We start from the raw sequence: 20,603 nt of genomic DNA, 5'->3' as shown, positions 1-20,603 counted from the left end.
TGTTGTTAAATAAAAAAGGTTTGCGAGCACTGTAATAGTTGCATTTATTTTATTTGAATTATTTACGTTTGATTATTAAATTTATTAAGCCATGTAAAATGAACGAAAATAGCTTGGATGATGACGAATTTTATTTGATTACATTTTAAGTAAGCCGTATCTAGCTGCTAGCAAGCGCTAATAATAGGGTAATTTAATCACATTCGCATTATAATATAATTTTAGACTGGCAATATTGCACTAACCTGTCATTATTCCGAAGTGTTTGTTGCTTGTCAAGAGCGATGCATATTCGCTTTGTGTGGATTTCTGTCAATATGACAAGAATATTGCGAGACAAAACTTACATCAAATATTAGAAGAGTAGATTCTAAATAAAACTGTGTTAAAAAAACAAGCTCTTCTATTCATCAGGCGTCCGACTAACCTATTTTTAGGTAACTTATTGTTGCCACAGTAAAAATAATTATTTAGCAGTGGAAGGAAACTTAATGTATTTAGTATTTTCCAATTTACTATCTTTGCAGTGGCTGCCAACCTGTACGATGCAGGGAAGAATAGGGTCCATTCCTATTGCTGGGGAAAATCCTTTAGGATTATCCTGGCATGATTCTGCCTGGATACCCGTGTTGAACCCTACAAACATAATGGATTATTTTGCAGAGAGGTCGAATCCCTTCTTTGACCGCACATGTAACAATGAAATTGTAAAAATGCAGAGATTAAGCCCTGAACAACTCAAGTAAATTATTTATTATTTTATTGAATCTAGGGAAGACAAGATACTCGGGGTAGAAGTGAAAGCGACCATTATGTTGAGCTTCTAAACTAGTTGTTATCAAATCATTACCTACATAGGTACCTACTTGTATAGTTTGTAATAGTCTTCAATAACTCCGATCTCAACAAAACCAGTCCCGATCTTGATATATTTCTTTACTGTGGCGATCATACCATAATTATATTTTAATTTAATAAGAAGCGGGTACATAGGCTCAAATACCGACTGAAGCAAAATATTATGGTGTATATCTTGTGGATGTCTACAGCAGATATGGTATATCATACTTCTTGTGATATTAAAATATGTCCTTAAAAGCGCGTTGACACGGTCCAAGTACGATCCAAGTACACTTGGACCGAGTGCCATCCAAGTAGACATCTTCATACTAATTATTCCTATCCAAGCTATTTGGACCGCGTCCTACTCATCCAAGTTAACTTGGATAGGAATAAATAGTATGAAGCTGTCACTTGGATGGCACTCGATCCAAGTGTACTTGGACCGTGTCAACGCGGCTTAAATAAAAAATAGTTAATACCAGAAGACAACGCACTTATGGTTTATGTATGCTGTGTTTATTATGGTTTGCTTTACAACAGCCTACCTCTACCCTTCGCCAGTGATAATTAATACATTGTAAATTAGATTGTTTCTTGATATGTTTTTCAAGTAAATTACAAAATACTGTTAATTTTCCTCAATAATATGGAGTTCAAAGATGGAAACGTTTGCTTTATGGAGAAACCGCTTCAAAGGCTGAGTTTTGGTAATTCACGCTAGCATTTTTAATAATCATTTGTCATTGAATTTCAGCAATATGACAGGATTGGAATACATGCTATTACATGTCCAAGAACCGATCCTATATGTGATTCGTAAACAACACAGGCACTCCCCCACGCAGGCCACCCCATTGGCTGATTATTACATTATTGCTGGCATCGTTTATCAAGCACCCGATTTAGGCAGTGTCCTTAATTCACGACTGGTAAGAAATTAAGGTCCATCCAGACATCCAACATGCTAGACACATATACGCATAACAGCAGAATGTTTTGAACATTAACTCAAACATGTTTAGCTATTTAGCTATATTACGCGTGTTTGAACATGTACCTAACTGAAAAAAAAAATCTTTTTTTTTTAAACGGTACATGTTCAAACACGCGCGTTAACATGATCTTACTCCCTACTTCATTTATCGTTTGTCAACTTATGGCTACGGCCGTATGTTGTAGCTTAACCACTGGGAAATGCCAATAGAAATAGCGTATTTCAAAAAAATACTACCTTATTCTTAGGTCAATAATTATTAAAAAAACAATCATTATTCGTAGGATGTTTATCACATTTGAATAGTCAAAGACATAGCTTACAATCAGTATCTTTAGAATTATCTTCAAATGTGTTAATCGTGCCCATTTTTTGAATAATAAAATGCCTAATTCTTGTCAAATTTGGGATCACAGAGATTATAAAATATTATTTTTTATCGTAAATATTTCACTATATAATGTTAACATTAATTTTACTTATGGTTTTATAAATGCGTTTAAAAATTAAGAAATCTAAAAAATCTTAACACCACTGCACATGGATGTACTGAAATATGACTATATTCTAAAACATTAGATCGAGAGGTTTAAAAGAATACTATTTATTTTATGTAATAAAAATACTTTATGCAGTCATCAAATGTTTAAAATAAATATAAAGGATAATAAGGCTTCAAAATTATATAAATAGATTATCTACAACGTTTAAGGAATGTCCAGGATCATGCTCTGAAAATACCATAAAATCTCCATTTTGACCTGTGCACGTGGGCCGTTAAGGAATTGACAGTAAATACTTAATGGACCCTTTTGTTCACCCTTGTTGCACAGATATTTGATGCAGAAATATGATATTCTATTATTTACTATTGTCATGGAAAAAAAGGATTTAATGGGGGTTAAGGAAGGATGGGATCAGGAACGGGATATAGGATAGGGATAGGTTTGGGGATATAGGAATAAGCATGAGACTCGGGGAAATGGGATACAGGGTCGTGGGTGGTTTGACTTATTGCCTCTAAGACCTCAGTTACCTGTCCGGTCACTACACTCATTCGTTGGATGTTCCTGTATAATAATAAATTACATAATGATGGAATAAATATAAATATCTCGGTTTGAGCGCCACTCTATGATGATGCATAGAGACAATAGTGAAGGATAATTAAATGAAAAGCAAGTAGAGAAATTGCAACAATTGTATATTAATAAATAAGATAACTTGCGGGCTACAGTGTATAAAAATGTATAATTACTTAAGTGAATCACGAGCACCTAAAGCGATACAATATTTAGATAAATTAGAACAAAAACCCAAAAGCTAATTCGGTCGGTGGACCGTAACATAAAATGACAATAAATACCGATTACACAAAGGGCTCCTCAGCCTTTTCGCTGCCCTCGATTCCTTCCAGGACGGAATCGAGGAGTGCGTCTTCGAACGTGTGGGGACCGTGGAGTTCCTCCGATCTCCTGGCGTGGGGGGGACGTCCTTCAGAAGGCCATCGTCCTCGTCTCCAAAACGTCAGGAAATCGAAAGCCCTGTGCCCAGGGTCCGAGGCTCGGAACTGGCCAAGACGTCTGCTTCCTTCGAAAGGTCAAGACTGAGAGATCGACTCCCGCTTCGCCTTCGTGTAAAAAGCCCGCTATCTCCTATAGCGCCGGAAATAGTGTCACGAACTCCGTACAAACTATCCCGTGCGCAGGCGCGATCCGGTCGTACTTTTGCGTAGTGTTGCCCTCGTAAAAACTTCCTTAGCTTAGTGTGTTATGTTATAAAATAACATGACATTACCTCCAACCTCGGTAAGAGAAGGACAAGCCATAGCGAGGACTTCGACTGTCAACTTCTCGGGGGGGTCTTCTGATAGCATCAATCCTCCCAGGGGTTGGGCATCATGGACGGCATGCTTAGAGATAGCGCGGCTACAGGCGAAGCGAAGGAGACATATAGATGATATTTCCACTCTGTTATTTGGTGACAGAGGGAGAGGCTTATGAAGAATCCAAAACACGAAGAAGATTATTTGCTGAAGAGTGAAGAGCTGGGAGAGGTCTCGTAGATTTACCCTACCTAACCGGTCCACCAATAATTTATAAATTTTGAAAAAGATCTGATAAATAATATAAAAACACCTAAGCTCGTGTATATAGAAATATATAAAATATTATAATTTATCACAGATAATTCACATCATAACAAATAGTGAGGATTCAACCCAGCAGTGTAAAACTGCAATATTTAGAATGTATAAAAATTGATTTAGATAAAGCTTCCAAAAAGATATGAAGAGTTGTATAATAATTATTAGTTTGAAAAGATTTGATATCAGTATAAAAAATTGAAATAATAGCCAAAAAATTTACATAAATGCACCTCAGATAATAATATATAAAATGGTATAATAAATTAATATATTGCATATAAAGGAATTAATATTTTAGTTCAAGAAATTTAATTCAATTCATTAATTGATAAAATTGCAGAGATAGTATAATATAATAAAGTAATTAATAGAAATTAAAACTGCTTCCATGATTTGAGTAATAATATAAGCATTGAGTAATTAAGTTGAAAATAATAATAGATCAGTGAATGATTTAATAAATTGATTTCAAATGATATTAAGTTATTGAAAAAAAGATGAACCTTTAATAGTTGGCAAAAGTTATAAAGTGCACAAAGCAAAAAATATAAATTCTCAATCGTATATGCCGAGGTTTTTGGCAAGTATACATAATAAAAAATAATAAATACAATAAATTCACCAACTTGGTTCGAACAAATAACATACTAATTAATAAACAATGAGTGCCAGTTTGCTTTTGCGTGAGGGCGTATCTGTCGGAAAGTAATAAATACTGTGCGTCAAGCACCGTCCGAATATTTAAAAAGAACATTACTAAAATATACTACTTTCAGATGTCTAATCTGAATAAAAATAACAGTGTGGCTAACAACCAACAGCTGTGATGTGGATTCTCTGTTAAGCCTGAAAGAACAAATGACGTGTGATGGACTTCCAAGCCATGGTCCGGATCCCAAGCAGCGCTCCCACAAATAAAATAACGCGAACAAGGAGGAAACTAAGCTAGAAAAGAATTCCTAGTACAAAATATAACATTAAAATTAATCATCGATTTTAGTATACTACGTTAAAGTCTACAATGGTGTAGCAAGATATCGTCCGTTCCAGAATATACGGCTCTGCTTCAAACTACTCTAAAACCTCGCGATAGCAAAACTAGCCATATCCCTTTCATACACACTTAAAGCTAACTACTTAAAATACTCCGCCGCAGATTCTGGACCAACTCAATCCCGCCAAACCCGAGACGCCATCTCGAGACAACTCCCTCCTTGCTGTTAGAGCTCCATCAAGAAGAGAACTGATCCGGATGAGCTAGAAAACGAAGTTAAGGAAGCACCACACGAAAACCAGGCAACGACGAGGAAACCATGAACACATCGGAAGCTAAATGTAATTAAAGAACAACATGGTTCGCAACTGGTCCGACATTCAAGTTGGGGCTGCAAAAAATAAAAAATGAAAGGCTAAAGAGATCGTATAATAACGTCCACTTTCTTCCCTCAAGGAATTTTGATAAGTAGGTTGATTTCCTTCATACAGTCCAGGCCGCTGCACAACATCATCAGTGTTGACAGACGATCGCTTCTATTATTTGCATCACGCCTGCCAACTCACCACCATAAACATCAGAGTGCGGTGGAATCCACACAATCAGCGGCAGATTCCAACGCCAAAAAGAGAGGGGACTAACGGGACCGTCTTCAGCACCGATAGTTCAACCCAAATACCAAGAGGGTTGACTGCTAGAGAAAAAAAAATCAGACGCGTCCGAGGAACATCTTCAGCACCCCGGATCACTAAAACACACCGGACAGTAGTGAGACACCTTCAGTTCCCACGACTTCCAAGGAGCTAGCAGCCAACAAATAATAATAAAATCTCCCCGCAACCTGTACCGACAAAGATACATTGAACAGAACAAGTATAACCAATCACTACAATCAATAAAAAAAATATATTATAAAAATAGCAAACAAAACCGTCACGCAAAAACAAGTACATAGGCAACTGGTATAAATAAAGATCACACGATCACCAGCGCGATGTACTTAATTAGACAATTGTAGGTAATTTTAAATATAGATATTATATCACTAGGTAGCTAAACTGACAGGCCCTTCGAAACGCTAAGACAGCGGTTGCGTCTTCCGGGAACACCATAACTCTCATCCTGGCACTATGGTAGTATTTAGAACTATGCTTGTTTACCAAAAGTTGGTCCAGATGCTGTTTGTGTGGTATGAGTTGAGTAGGCCTCCTTCCCGAAAGGTCTGCAACCACCACCTTTGCGATGGACGTTCACCGGAACAAGGGTGTATTGCCATGTGCAGGAAAGAAGTCAGTAACTGAAATAGTTTACCATAGGTGAGTAAAAATTCACAAAGAAATTGAAATAAAGAAATATAGAATTTTATAATAGAAAATATTACTCAATGACATAATATATGTATAAAATTTGCGATAATTAATTCGATAAAAAATCAATCCAAAAAAGAAGCTTGTAAAAGAGCAAAAATAATAATTATAATTTATAAATATCTGAGGTGTGTAATAGACAAAAGAAAAAACAGTACAAAATTCCTTCACGAAAAAATTGAATATTAATAAATAGGCATTATTAAAATGCGGCCCTGACAAAATTCAAAATAATTTGTTGAGTGTCATTAGCACGGAAACACACCTTTCCATAATAATAAAAGAAAAGATATTTGACAGAGTGTGTGTCATAATGAATGAAGGTTTGACAACTCCTAAAGGTTTCAAACATAGTTGATAATAAATTAAAATATCAGCATTTTTAAAGAAAAATTTGCCCATTGAAATAAGCATGGTGAACAAGCAAAAAAAAATAATCAATTATTAAATTCAAGTTAAATTGAAAGAAAAAATAATTTAGTTAGTTCAAATGTAAATGTAATTAAATATCCATTCAAGATTGTATTTGAAAGAAAAATATTTTAATACTCAAAGAAAAATTTAATTATATCATTTAACAACTATACATGAATGGAAATATTTTACCAAATTCAAAATTAACATGTATGCAACACGTATATAGAAAATTTTTAAATAGTAATTTTTTTTTTTTATTTATCCAAAAAAAATTGCAAAATCAAAAAGAATGTAATTAATAATTTAAGTGAAAGTAAATTGAATGTTTATGAATAATAAATAGCTGATTGCTAGGATTTGAAAAGAGAAAAAAAGAATTTAAAGATATTAATTAATGTTAGCTTATATGCTTTTTAAAAAATTAGGAGAGGACGGAAAGTTGCATATAGTTGAGTGAAAGCATCTAGAATTAAATCAACAAGCTTTAAAAAAATATGTCTTTAAATTAGAAAGGATTGTGACAGGAGAGAAAAAATTAAATTGATTCAAAAAAATATGTAGACGGAATTTTTTTATATAGGAATTAAGAAGGAAAATTTTATTAAAAATATTCACCTGTAAAAATAATTATTTATGTATAATAAATAATCATTCTTACGAAAGAACAGAATCTTGAAATTAAATGTTTCAAATAAATTCTATGAAGGTGGCATCTATCGACCGCAAATGTAAGCGCGCTTGACGTTTAAAGTTTTACCCAGAAATCAATTTGGAATATGAATAATTGAATAGGAATTAAAAATGACTAAATTTATTTCAATGAACGAAAGGTTATTTCAATTTTATCAATAATGGACGCGAAATTAATAATTTCAATTGTCTACATTATAAAAAGAACAGATTTGAAAAAACTAATATCGAACTGTCAAACAAATAAGAAAAAACAATGTAAAAACATATTATCCGAAATAAATGTATTCTACCGACGCAAATAATTAATTGTAATAGCAAAATAAAATGAATAGAAAGTTAATAATTAAGAAGAAATGAATTCAGAATAATTTAGTGTCAAATTTTAACAAGAATGAAAATAAATCACTCAAATAATCGATGACAGCGCGACTGCCGACTAAAATGAAAGACCCGATAATGATTTTATTCGAGGTATAGAAATTATTAATTATTCACAATATAGAAATGGAACGAAAGGGCCTTTTGTAAACTCCATTCCATAATAAGGTTCATCCAGCTGTCCAATTGATTTGATGTTACATCCACATAGTATGTTTCAATCCAATGGTTCTATCAAATTTGAGGTTAATAATTCGTGTCATCCAGTAGGTATATAAATGTTCATGTCGATCTCGTCCAAGTTTGACATCCTTCCTTCTCCTTTGAACTTTATTAAATCACTTTTAACACCATACTAAACATAAAACAAACTTTTTGCTGAAACAATCAATGGTTAACACAAATTCCGATGCCCAAATATTGACATTTCCATACCAATAATGTGGGTATCACATAAATTATAGAAGAAATATGTATTGATGATAAATGTGCAAATTGTATTTCAAAATTAGGTGTAAACCATATATAACACTCTTAATATTAATTTGCGAAGGAATAATTGTAACTTACAACACAAAATTAAATAAATTCCACAAGGACAATGATAAAATTGACGTATTGATCTCTATCATTTAGATCGCCATCCTGCGCATACCGCATAGACTAGTCCGACGTCTCTTGCAAGTACCGCGTAAGTCAATAAAAGACTATATAAATATAAGAAAAATATAACACACATAGTTACGACCACCGAACCAGAAAATTTTAAGAAAAATATAACGCAAATAATACGTTTTAATTTGTCATTAATTAATTTACAAGTTTAATAAGTTATAAGAAATAGAATAATTATCAAAGTGCGTCTAAAATCACGCCCGATACGGAAGCGCACGCAAGCGATGTCACACGACGGTAATCAAAAAATTTTCAAAAGTGAGCCGGCAAAAATCAGTGTAATTAGAACTAATGACTCTGAAAACAAAATACCGTTACGGTAACAATTATTGTATGAAATCGTGATTAGCAAAATTTAAGGTTTTATAATCGGAACAAATAAAATTTAGAAAATTAGGACAAAATAACGAACGAGTACATAATCCGAAACAAATAACTGTAGTCTTTAGGAGGTAAGTCATCGTGTTTTGGAAAAGAAATATTCAACAAGAAACACGATGCTTGTTGGGTGCCAATGTCATATTAAAATTTTGACATGGGGGTTAAGGAAGGATGGGATCAGGAACGGGATATAGGATAGGGATAGGTTTGGGGATATAGGAATAAGCATGAGACTCGGGGAAATGGGATACAGGGTCGTGGGTGGTTTGACTTATTGCCTCTAAGACCTCAGTTACCTGTCCGGTCACTACACTCATTCGTTGGATGTTCCTGTATAATAATAAATTACATAATGATGGAATAAATATAAATATCTCGGTTTGAGCGCCACTCTATGATGATGCATAGAGACAATAGTGAAGGATAATTAAATGAAAAGCAAGTAGAGAAATTGCAACAATTGTATATTAATAAATAAGATAACTTGCGGGCTACAGTGTATAAAAATGTATAATTACTTAAGTGAATCACGAGCACCTAAAGCGATACAATATTTAGATAAATTAGAACAAAAACCCAAAAGCTAATTCGGTCGGTGGACCGTAACATAAAATGACAATAAATACCGATTACACAAAGGGCTCCTCAGCCTTTTCGCTGCCCTCGATTCCTTCCAGGACGGAATCGAGGAGTGCGTCTTCGAACGTGTGGGGACCGTGGAGTTCCTCCGATCTCCTGGCGTGGGGGGGACGTCCTTCAGAAGGCCATCGTCCTCGTCTCCAAAACGTCAGGAAATCGAAAGCCCTGTGCCCAGGGTCCGAGGCTCGGAACTGGCCAAGACGTCTGCTTCCTTCGAAAGGTCAAGACTGAGAGATCGACTCCCGCTTCGCCTTCGTGTAAAAAGCCCGCTATCTCCTATAGCGCCGGAAATAGTGTCACGAACTCCGTACAAACTATCCCGTGCGCAGGCGCGATCCGGTCGTACTTTTGCGTAGTGTTGCCCTCGTAAAAACTTCCTTAGCTTAGTGTGTTATGTTATAAAATAACATGACACTATCTTCTTCTTTTTCATGGACGAAGGAATAAAAAGGAATATAATATACATAAGTTTTATAGATTGATAGCTTTAAAGGAATAGATAAACATTGTCTGTCAGACTATAATGTATTTTCGGTAATTACAGTTGTCAGCAGTTCACCATTTGCAATCATCATTCGAGGAAACAACCACCTTCTCAAGGTATCATCCAAGCAAAGGCTACTCATGGGACTTCAAACCTAATAAACCAGGTAATTTTTAATTGATAACGGCAATGGTCAACTGTCTCGTTAGCCAGTAAACGCCTATTGTTTTACACAGCAGCAGTGGATTGATCCAGTTTAATGATGATTATGATGAATTGCGATATATCTTTTAAATATTTTCAGGTAATATTAGGTTACTTCTAAAAATTAAATTTGTCAGTTTGACATTCATTTTTCGCTTATTTGTCATTTATGCGAGGACAGTTTTATTTTTTGGATAGTTAGATTGTTGCAGTAGAAAATATATTATATTTCTTCGATGAAACATCAACCCAATGGATTGGTCAAATGCCAACAGTTATTTTTTATAAAAGTTTTTTCTTTAAGGGGCCATATGCTTGAAGCGAAAACGATAATTTATTTTAAAACCATTAATCATTATGAAAGTCAAGAAAAGGTAGTCTCACAAATGTAATATAAGATGCGACTAATTATCCTTATTATTGATATGGCATTTTCTGATAGACATTTCTACAGAGGTAGATAATACTAATAAACTGATAACATACCTATGTATCATCTCTACAATAAATTTATTGTATTAATATTATTAATTAAAATAAATAATATAAAACAATATACAATATGCCACACCCGTTTTCTATATCTAAATCACGGCAGCTTATAATAGGTATTCGATATTTGAAGTTCCGTAACCGGAACGGTACTCTGAGGGATTTCACGAACCGGTGCTGCGCTCTAGTGCATTCCAGTCCATATCAGGTGCTGCTCATACAGTGTTGCCATCTTTTTCTATGCTGATTATAGTACAAAAGCATAAAAATTATAGTATTTCTGAAAAATATATAGTACAGGAACATTTTTCGTCTTGAATCCTTTAAAATTATAGTATTTTGGTATATTTGGTGTAAAACTATAGTATTTTACATTTTTCGCGGAATTAAAATTATAGTATTTTACTATAATTATAGTATGGTTGGCATCACTGTGCTCATAACCAAATTGATTACCAATAATTTCCAAAATGCTTTCTATATTGTTATTAACAAATGGATACATTGTACCAACATAAAGCTTTGCGATTGACAGTTTGCCAACAACTGAACTACTGCCTCAGTTAAAATAAAATCTGTGTTTATCAGGTCTCGACCGTGGAGTAGTTACTGCATCGTCCACCGCAGCAGCAAAAGAGGCACCGTCTCTTCCAAAAGAAGAGCCTTCCACATTATTCCAGAGACAGAGGGTAGATATGTTACTCGCTGAGCTTGTGAGACAATTTCCACTGCCGACCACTCAGCAACCTGTCGTTAATCCAGTATGTAATATTTTTACTCTTCATTCTATGAAATTACATAAGTTTGTTGAATGAATTAGATACTGACTTAGAAGGATTGTATCGATATAGTAGAGATTTCACCCAGGTCTGCTGATGTCGTTCATTAACTGTTAGATAAAAATGTATAATAGCATCATGCGCCAAAGTGGAAGATTTATTGAAAGGTATACTTTTAGCGGTGAATAGGTATATCCTCAATACCGGTACCACATATCGATACTTTTATTCCAATACATATCAGTATCAATTTTGAAGTTATGTCTGTAATCCAGTGGCGCACCCAGGAGGGGGGGCGCCAAGGGGCCTTGCCCCCCCCCAAAAATATTGAAATTGAAAACCAGTAGATTAGACAAATAAAAACACGGCAAAAAAATGATTTGTAATTCTCCAGCACCCTTTTTAGAACAATTTCTTAGATTTTAATTTCTAACACAAAAATTTCGAAACACTAATGTCAGGTTTTTTAGAAACCCAATCTCTAATGGAACTGTCAAAAAATTCTCGGTGTCCACCCGAATTCCGGAGTGTTGTAAGTCATGGCTGGGGAGGGCTGACAGGGCTCTAGCCTGGGTGCCCGGGCTGTGGGGGGCCCGGCGTGTCGGGTTGACGAGATAAGTGAGATAAACACACATCATAAATTAGCTTTAATAGTAAAAAAAAAGTCGCCTGCGGCGCTATTAAACTTCATGGCCATGAACATTTTCAATTACTTAAATAATTGTGCAATGTATTTTTTGATTATTATGTGTCGATACTCGACAGCTCCATTATTAAAGTGGATGTATTGAAAATCGCCAATAATTCACTGTATAAGTACCCTTAATTTGAACTGAAACACATTTTGAAAAACGTTAATGTAGTGTTTCACACTGCCTTTAATCTTAGCGGTAGGTAGGGGGCCCGCCAAATTTCCTAGCCTGAGGGCCCATTTCAGGATGTGGGGACCATGGTGTAGGTACACCGAGTGCAATAGACAACGAGAAATTAGGCTGTGAAGAAGAAAAAGAGCCTATGGGACTAATTTACATTCTCCTCCTTGGCCCCCCCCCCCAATAGTGCGCCACTGCTGTAATCATAACAAAAAAAAGAGTGGATCTCCTAGTACAGGGGTCGGCAGTTTGTCGAGTGAGAAGAGCCAAATTGTCAAGGAAACAGGATAAAAAAGGTACCAGAGAGTCGCATATATGAGGCGTATAATTCCAAAAAGCGATGTCTACATTTGGTCAAAATCGAGAAAAAATACGCACATATTCTTTGTATAATTTTACACAATATGTATTGATCTATAAATTCCAAAACGCGACATAACCTTACGAAAAAAAATATTTTAAGTCTCGATTTATTACAAAAAGCGCCAAGTCCGTGTTTTATATTATTTAAAGCTTGGTTACATAAAAACGTTGTTTCCTGAAAATATTGAATTGTGGACTTGTCGCTTTTTGTAATTAGACGCCTCATATATAATATACATAATTATGTATATTGATTTTTAGGGGGGAAAAATTTCAAGATTTTCTATTAAAAAACGGCGTTCATGCATCGCTTTTGATAGCTTTACTATATCTGGCAAATATCTACTTATTTTTAATTGAATACATGATTGTAAATTTTCATCCGTTATTCTGCTTCGTTTATCTTTTATTTGGTTCATAAATGAGAATGTTTGTTCGCATTTATATGTAAAGCCAAAGATTGTTAGAATACCAAAAGCTAGTTTTTTTTTTTAACACATGTTTCAGGCGAACTATTCCGTGTATCAAATATTATTGTATCTATATTAGGCAGTTGTTTTACAACTGTCCAATTGTGCTGAGAAATCAAATTGGATTTCTCTCTTTCGAGTTCTTCGAAGCGGCTGGTTAGATCTGTGAATTTGTTGCTCCACAGTTTATTTATTTTGAGAGGACGTACGATAAAAGTTAGTGTAGTCTTATTTGCTCTGAACTGGTGTGAGCATGCAGGTAAAGAATATGAGTAGAGTAAAGAGTGGTAGAGAGTATGCCGTATGAGTCTAAGTTTGTTCGGCGGCTCTATCTCATAAACTCGAAGACTGCTTGAGATGAGGTGAAATTGGAGTATATGCCGCAAACGTTCATGCAAAGAGCTGCTTCTGCCGACCCCTGTCCTAGTATATGCATAGTTGTAATAGTACTCTGGGGTACTAAACTTCTGTGTTGTCAACTGTAAAGAGGCGTCATAATTAGTTCTGGGGTACGCCAGTAAAACTTATGTTTCTAAAGAGTATTGTAAGCTTGGGAACAGTGGCACACTCGGGATTTAATATTGGGGGGGGGGCCCAAGGAGGAAAATGTAAATTAGTCCCATAGGCTCTTTTTCTTCTTCATATAATTATTTTTACATATTTTCACAATACACGGCGGTATATTTGTAGTTTCTCCTAGTTTTTATTAAATTGGAGGCATAGTGGCGGTTGAGCGTGTCATCAGCGACTGGCGGATTAGAAATGACTAACAATGACCATGCTGGACATGTGTGCCTAGTATGCTTAAACATTACTCAAATAATATTGGTTGTGCTACCCGCTTGGTCTAGAGACCAACAATAATTATGCCGAATTCCACTGAAAAAAAATGTTCTTTTGATTTACACCACCACCGACTGTAGTGGGTGTAGTCGTTCTTTTTGCCGAATGTTCATCGTCGATTTTTGGTTTTTTAATATTGAGGTTCAAAAATATTAATTGAAAATGCACAAAAAAAGTATTATTGCATTTAACTTATACACAAACCTACTCAACACAACACAGCCTAATTTCTCGTTTATCGGTCTTTTGTCTATTGCACTCGGTGTACCTACACCATGGCCCCCTCATCCTGAAACGGGCCCTCAGACTAGGATATTTGGTGGGCCCCCTACCTATCGCTAAGATTAAAGGCAGTGTGAAACACTACATTTCAAATTCAAATTCAATTCACAGTTCAAATTAAGGGTACTTATACAGTGAATTATTGGCGATTTTTAATACATCTACTTTAATAATGGAGCTGTTGAGTGTCGACACATAATAATCAGAAACTATATTGCACAATTATATAATTTAAAATCTCGCCATGAAGTATAATAGCGCATTTTTATACTGTTATGTTATGTTTTATGATGTGTGTTTATCTCACTTATCTGGTCAACCCGACACGCCGGGCCACCCACAGCCCAAACCCCCAGGCTAGAGCCCTGTCAGACCTCCAAGCCATGACCTACACCACTCCGGAATTCGGGTGGACACCGAGAATTTTTTGACAGTTCCATTAGGGATTGGGTTTCTAAAAAAACCCGACATTAGTGTTTCGAAATTTTTGTGTTAGAAATTAAAATCTAAGAATTTTTTCTAAAAATGGTGCTGGAGAATTACAAATCATTTTTTTGCCATGTTTTTATTTGTATAAGCCTAAGGTATAGTTTATTGGCTTTTAATTTCAATGTTTAAAATCATTCTGATAATTTTCATGTTTGGGGGGTGCCAGGGCCCCTTGCCCCCCCCCCCCCCTGGGTGCGCCACTGCTTGGGAAACACTGAGTTAAACCATATTTTCCTGTTTTAGGCAAACGGCACTATCAAGACTGAAAATACGACGGAAAGAGGCCAAGATGCAAAGGCACCCGAATCCACAAATAATAACAATCCCAATCTCACCGTAAAACAAGAACCAATCGAGGCAAATAGTGCCACTCTTTCAAACGGCGTCAATACTGTGGCTAATGGTCCTTCGAGCGGTAACGCTGGACAGGAAACTGTCAAACAAGAGAGTATGAAACCACCGCCGGAAAAGAAACCAAGATTAGGCTAGATAGTGATAAATATTAGAAGCATATTAACATTTTTCATTGTGCAGTCTCACCGCTTTCCACAATGAAGATTTACAGATTTGTATATGTGATGACCATTTAACATGGTGACAGGGGTCCAAAACATTGTTATGTCACTTTTGCTGTTATCCTGTTAAGGTGTAGAAAAGATGCAAGAATTAAAGTGTCGTTTGTTGACTTGTTTATTGGTGACCCCTACAAATTGCCGATTAGTAGAATTACTGGTACATCATATGCCAACAGTTCAGTAGGTTAATCTTTTAAGCATTCAATATTATTGCAACGTGAAAGAACTTTCATAATATAATATTAGCTGTACTGTGTTGAATAAAATGGATGATCTGTATTTATTTTTCCCAATAAAGATATTAATTGTATATGTGATTTCTTATTATTTCTCTATGTTTTTAATCAAAAATTAGTCTCAATTAAATATAATTTACTGGAAAATTACATTTGTGGTAGATTGTGGAAATAATATAAAATTGTTTTATAAAAATATATTACGATCTCCCTTTATGCCTGGCAGCATAGCTCCGGACAATCAAACAAATTGTGCACTTTGTATAAAAGCATTTTTGGCATGACGAATAGGCATATCCTAAGGGTCCTTTAAGATATCGAGCTGCTCCAAAATTTACCCATGATTATTAAAAAAGGATGGAGAAAATTTCTCTTTTCTATAGTTAACTGATTTTTTTTGCAATTAAGACATGTATTGTATGGTGCTGAATACTAATTTAAAAATAAACTTGATATTTTGCAATCGGAAGCTCATAATACCAAGATGGTGGCCGAAATTTAAATTTACGATAATTCTATTATATAAATCAATAAATTAAGCTAAATTTTAATTAAACGGATGTCATTCAGGTCTTCAGTACCTATTATGTACAACTAATTTTTATGTGCAACCCCATCTGCCCTAATTCAAACTTTGCTCTGATAAATGATGTATAGTAATTCAATATTGTTGACAGCTTCGATCTAGGCACTTCACATACAGCTCTCGTTAAAATCGTTAAAATAAAGTGTTGCTTCTATTTTGACACTGTTACTTTATGTTGGTGGGTCTTGCCATGCCACGTTACAAAGACTGTGGCAGATACCGGTTTTATGGTGATATGATTGTAAGGAATGGGCCCATTAGAGGGCGAACCATGTAACCGCTTATCACATCTAAAGTAATTATTTTATCATGGATCTGGCTCAACCACCTGCTACGGATGCCTCAAAAGTCTCGATTCGACTCATCTCTCCTTACAATTCAACAAAATTCCGGTGTCATGAAACTAAAAACAAAGAGGGGGTATTTATGTTGACCTATGAGTGCTGACAAAAAGTGAGAAGGTTGGATGGAACTAAATGGATTCTTCGAGACATTACTTACTGTTCATAGCAAACCATTATTTTTATTACAGCTTTCAATGTAATTTGTTGCGAAAGTAAGAGGGAGATATGTCTGAAACGTGAGAATAATTATACCAAATTAACCATAAATAGGTACATAAAGAAACTCAAAACACAATCTTCAATTTTGGTTCTCCTAAAAAGTAGTGATTTTATTTCAAGATGATTTTACAATTGCCAATAGAAAAACTGATAATTTTTCAATATAGTTTCGTTTACCATTGTGACATTACCTAATTAATTAAACAGTTGATAGAAAACCATTTATATTTGTTAACATTTATTGTGTACAGCAGTGCTCCGCAACCTTTTCCAACCCATGGCACACCACATGTAAAACAATTTATACACCAAAATATGGACTCCACATCCTGAAGGGGGATCCCAGCCCAAAATCTTTGGCAGGCCCCCCTACCTATCTCTAAGGTTAAAGACAGTGTGATACTCTAAAATAGTGTTTTTCAAATAGTGTTCGAGGTAAAATTAATGGTATTGATTTTATGTTTAGCGATTTTTTGTATGGTTATATTCTATTAATATAATTATGGTTAGTTGTCGGGTTAGGAATATTTATTTGTCGAGTATTGATACAATAATAATAAATTGTGTCCTACAATCACATGTTTCAAAATATGAATACTTGCTAGCATAGTAAAATAGCGCCACAGGCGATTTTTTTTTTGACTCGAAAATGGGAGCTGAACTGCGATAGCCTTGTCGAAAATCTGAGGATATTTTTTAATAACCGAAATCCAGAAAATAGCCAATGGAACATCGACAAACTTCAGTTTTAGCGTCCGTCGTTTATCAATTCAACAAATTCCTCTCGAATTTATAGGAAAAGCGCTTCTATAGAATTTTCGGCATTGGTTGCAAAAGGGTTATTCTGTCGCATTTATTGTATGAAAGTACTGATGAAATTTCTTTTGCAGCAAAGTTAAATTTTTTGAGACGGATCCAAAATTAATTGCTTGTTTTCAATGGTGGTTTAGTAGTTCATTTGGAACATTTGTAGAGATCCTTGCCCTTCTGCCAAAGTTCCATTTTATTTTTGCCTTCTTCTAATTTATCAGAGCATGTCAATATATTTTCACTCTGACCTTGCATTGTTTTATTAAGTTCTTGCAGGTGCTAAAATATATTACCAGCCACGTACAAAAATTTGGCTATTGCACCGCGGCACACCTAGCATCGTCTCGCGGCACACCGGTTGCGGAGCACTGGTGTACAGTATTAAATAAAATCCTGCTATGTCGCTGATTTTTAAATATCTTAATTCCACCTTTCTCTCAAGCACATGTTTTACATACTGAATACAATGATTACTGATGGTGTTTAACAACACATTTTCCTATAATCAATTAGAAAGTGAACTGACTAATCAATTCCCTCACATTTCACTGGTTCTCTATTGATTTCAAGTTTAAAAAAATAGCGACAATTGTGTAATATCATTTTTAATTAATAAATAACTATAACCAGAACAATTTGGAGAAAATGTAACTTTTAACCCTTTAATGTAGGTACGTAAATTACTATTTAATTGATCGCATTTAATTTTTAATATCATAATTGAACAGTGACCTGTGAATAAAAACTATGACTATTTTTTCAGCACACCTTCTCCACTGCAGGTTTTTAAATAAAAATTCATTTACAAAAAAACATAAATAATAGAGATGCAATTTAGGGGTAGTGCATTTATATTTCGGTGAAATTAGAGTCATCTGAAAAAGATATTCCACAGACATAAGGTATCAACAAAAAAAATGTGAATAAATTTATTAATTAGTTAAGATACAAAAAATAATTATGGATACTGAATTGGCGCCACTTATATTCTTATAACATGCCGTCCTTCATATTCTGCTGTCCTTGTAATCTGAAGCAGTCGCTGACGATTTTCCACTTGTCGGCTTGAGCTGTGATCATGAAAGTTTGTTGAAAGGATTTGCTTGCCTTGTCCTGACAATCTTGGTATTGGACGGTGCCACTGACTTGGATCAGATTAGTGGGCTGAGTGGAAACTGCATTGTCTGTAACGGCCTGGATATCTATTGTGCCGATGGTGTGCTCTGAGGCCGGCAAGTCGAGTAAAAACTTTTGGATTTTCTCACTGCCGGGCGTCCCGTTTCCATTCCACACTAACACAGCGGTCTCCGTGTATAACTTGGATATTAAGTGTCTGCTCTTGTCCATGTTTTTGTAATAGACCGAAGAAAACTCCTGGGCTATATTTGCAGCTTGGTCCACCATTTCTTACAATGTATCCGATTACAACAGATGAATACTAATGAACATTCAAGGATGGTTCAAGGTGTCGATTTGAACATAACCTCTGAGTCACAAAGATTTTTGACATTAGTTTTTAACCCATAGACAATGTTTGTATACAATGGTATACAATTTCGGAGTTACCATAAATAATTTGGAATATCTAAAAAAAGTACCTAGGTATTTTAGATAATTCTGTGTATTTTTTGATGACTATATTTAAAATTAAAATAATTATGTCCATAGTGTTATAAAACACCCATACATAATGATTGCCTAATCCGATAAATGCGTACCTACCAATACTACCAATAGCGGCCTTTACACACATTCTTTACCGCATGCTCAGGAGCGTACGCGCCGGAACCCGTTATTGAGCGCGTAATATCACACGTGTCAGATGTCTGCTGCTACAATTTACAAGTCAACTATATCCTGCGCGATAGCGCAACACTTTGCGCATGTTTTGAGGAGCACGCGCCAGGGTTGAGCATCTAAAGGCATATCGCGCGTTCATTACGGCGTGATCGTGGAAGTCGCTGGAGCGTACAACAATTCAACGGTTTTAGTTAGAGCGTGTGTGAGTGTGTTATTTTGACACACTGCATTTTTGACATTTTTAGCTCCAACACAGTTTCGTAAACAAACCATTCTTGAGATAAAACAATTCAATCAAATCCTTCCGCACACAACATAACCAAAATATAAATCGTGAACAAGTTTATTAATATAATAACATAGTTTAGTTTTATACAAGAAGGCATCTGTACACACTTAATTTGTACACTATAAATGGATATTCAAAGAAATATTATACTAGCTGAGCTTGAGCAGGCGCAAGTATAAGTTTAAGTCGAAACAAAAAACAAAAAGTCTGGGCTAAAGACTATAGACGGTGTTTTGGTCACCTATCCTTTTCGTGAATTAGTCAAAACTATCCCAATGATTTAAAAAAAATATTTATTAATGAACAGTAGTTCATCGTTTGATGACAGATTCATTCTCAATATCCCCGACTCCTAATCCATATTTGACATGTTTGTCGTTGGGAGCTCTTGGTACTTCGTGAAGAGCAGCCGATCGTAATACCACAATGATGGCTCATACGCCTATTTCATCTCTACCGCTACGTCGACTTTCCTTTACTACTTGTATTTTAACTCATTCCGAAAAGAACCCCTAAGGCTTTGATTTTTTTTTACTACAAAGTCTCTATTAGCCTCGGGAAATCCTCTGTCTTTGAAGAAATTAATTATTTTTGCATACGCCACATCGCGTAAATTTCTATGTTCATATGCCGCCGATTTGATTCTCCACAAACATGGGAACGTTCATTTTTGACGAACGTAGTAAAACGATTTGACGTATGGCACACGTGAAAGATTGGACGTGACCAACCCCACTCTTTCCGCTGTTCGCCACGCGACTAGACACACGATCATTCCCGTGCGATATCGCACACACGAGGCTTTCACGCAGACAAGATTGTGTGTGTGCAGCCCTTTATTGATATGGCAACATGTTAACGGGGAATATAATATATTCGCACAATTGAATAGACTGTTTTCACAAAACGCTGACAACATTTAAAAAGATGTTCGTC

At 35.2% G+C, this 20,603-nt stretch overlaps 3 protein-coding genes across 3 annotated transcripts in view; 1 reads left to right on the top strand and 2 right to left on the bottom strand.

The window, feature by feature from the left end:
* Positions 1 to 20,603, bottom strand: part of LOC147071408 (uncharacterized) — a 444,271-nt gene that overhangs the window by 392,043 nt on the left and 31,625 nt on the right. The gene's annotated exons all lie outside the window — the stretch shown is intronic.
* Positions 238 to 15,699, top strand: LOC147071413 (mediator of RNA polymerase II transcription subunit 6-like). The gene is made up of 6 exons (XM_085948653.1): positions 238 to 437; positions 528 to 742; positions 1,598 to 1,772; positions 10,075 to 10,180; positions 11,299 to 11,471; positions 15,052 to 15,699. The coding sequence occupies exons 2-6, from the start codon at positions 546 to 548 to the stop codon at positions 15,295 to 15,297; spliced, it is 897 nt and encodes a 298-aa protein (XP_085804779.1). The 5' UTR covers positions 238 to 437; positions 528 to 545; the 3' UTR covers positions 15,298 to 15,699.
* LOC147071412 (NTF2-related export protein-like) lies at positions 18,492 to 19,118 on the bottom strand. The gene has a single exon (XM_085948110.1). It carries the CDS (start codon positions 18,980 to 18,982, stop codon positions 18,569 to 18,571), a length of 414 nt encoding a protein of 137 aa, XP_085804236.1. The 5' UTR covers positions 18,983 to 19,118; the 3' UTR covers positions 18,492 to 18,568.

The sequence above is a fragment of the Rhyacophila brunnea genome, unplaced genomic scaffold (assembly GCF_057557595.1).
Source record: "Rhyacophila brunnea isolate RB1 unplaced genomic scaffold, BYU_Rbru_1.0 scaffold_20, whole genome shotgun sequence".
NCBI classification, from domain to species: domain Eukaryota; kingdom Metazoa; phylum Arthropoda; class Insecta; order Trichoptera; family Rhyacophilidae; genus Rhyacophila; species Rhyacophila brunnea.
Note: the sequence above shows the minus strand (reverse complement) of the source record. Positions and strands in the feature narration are given on the sequence as shown.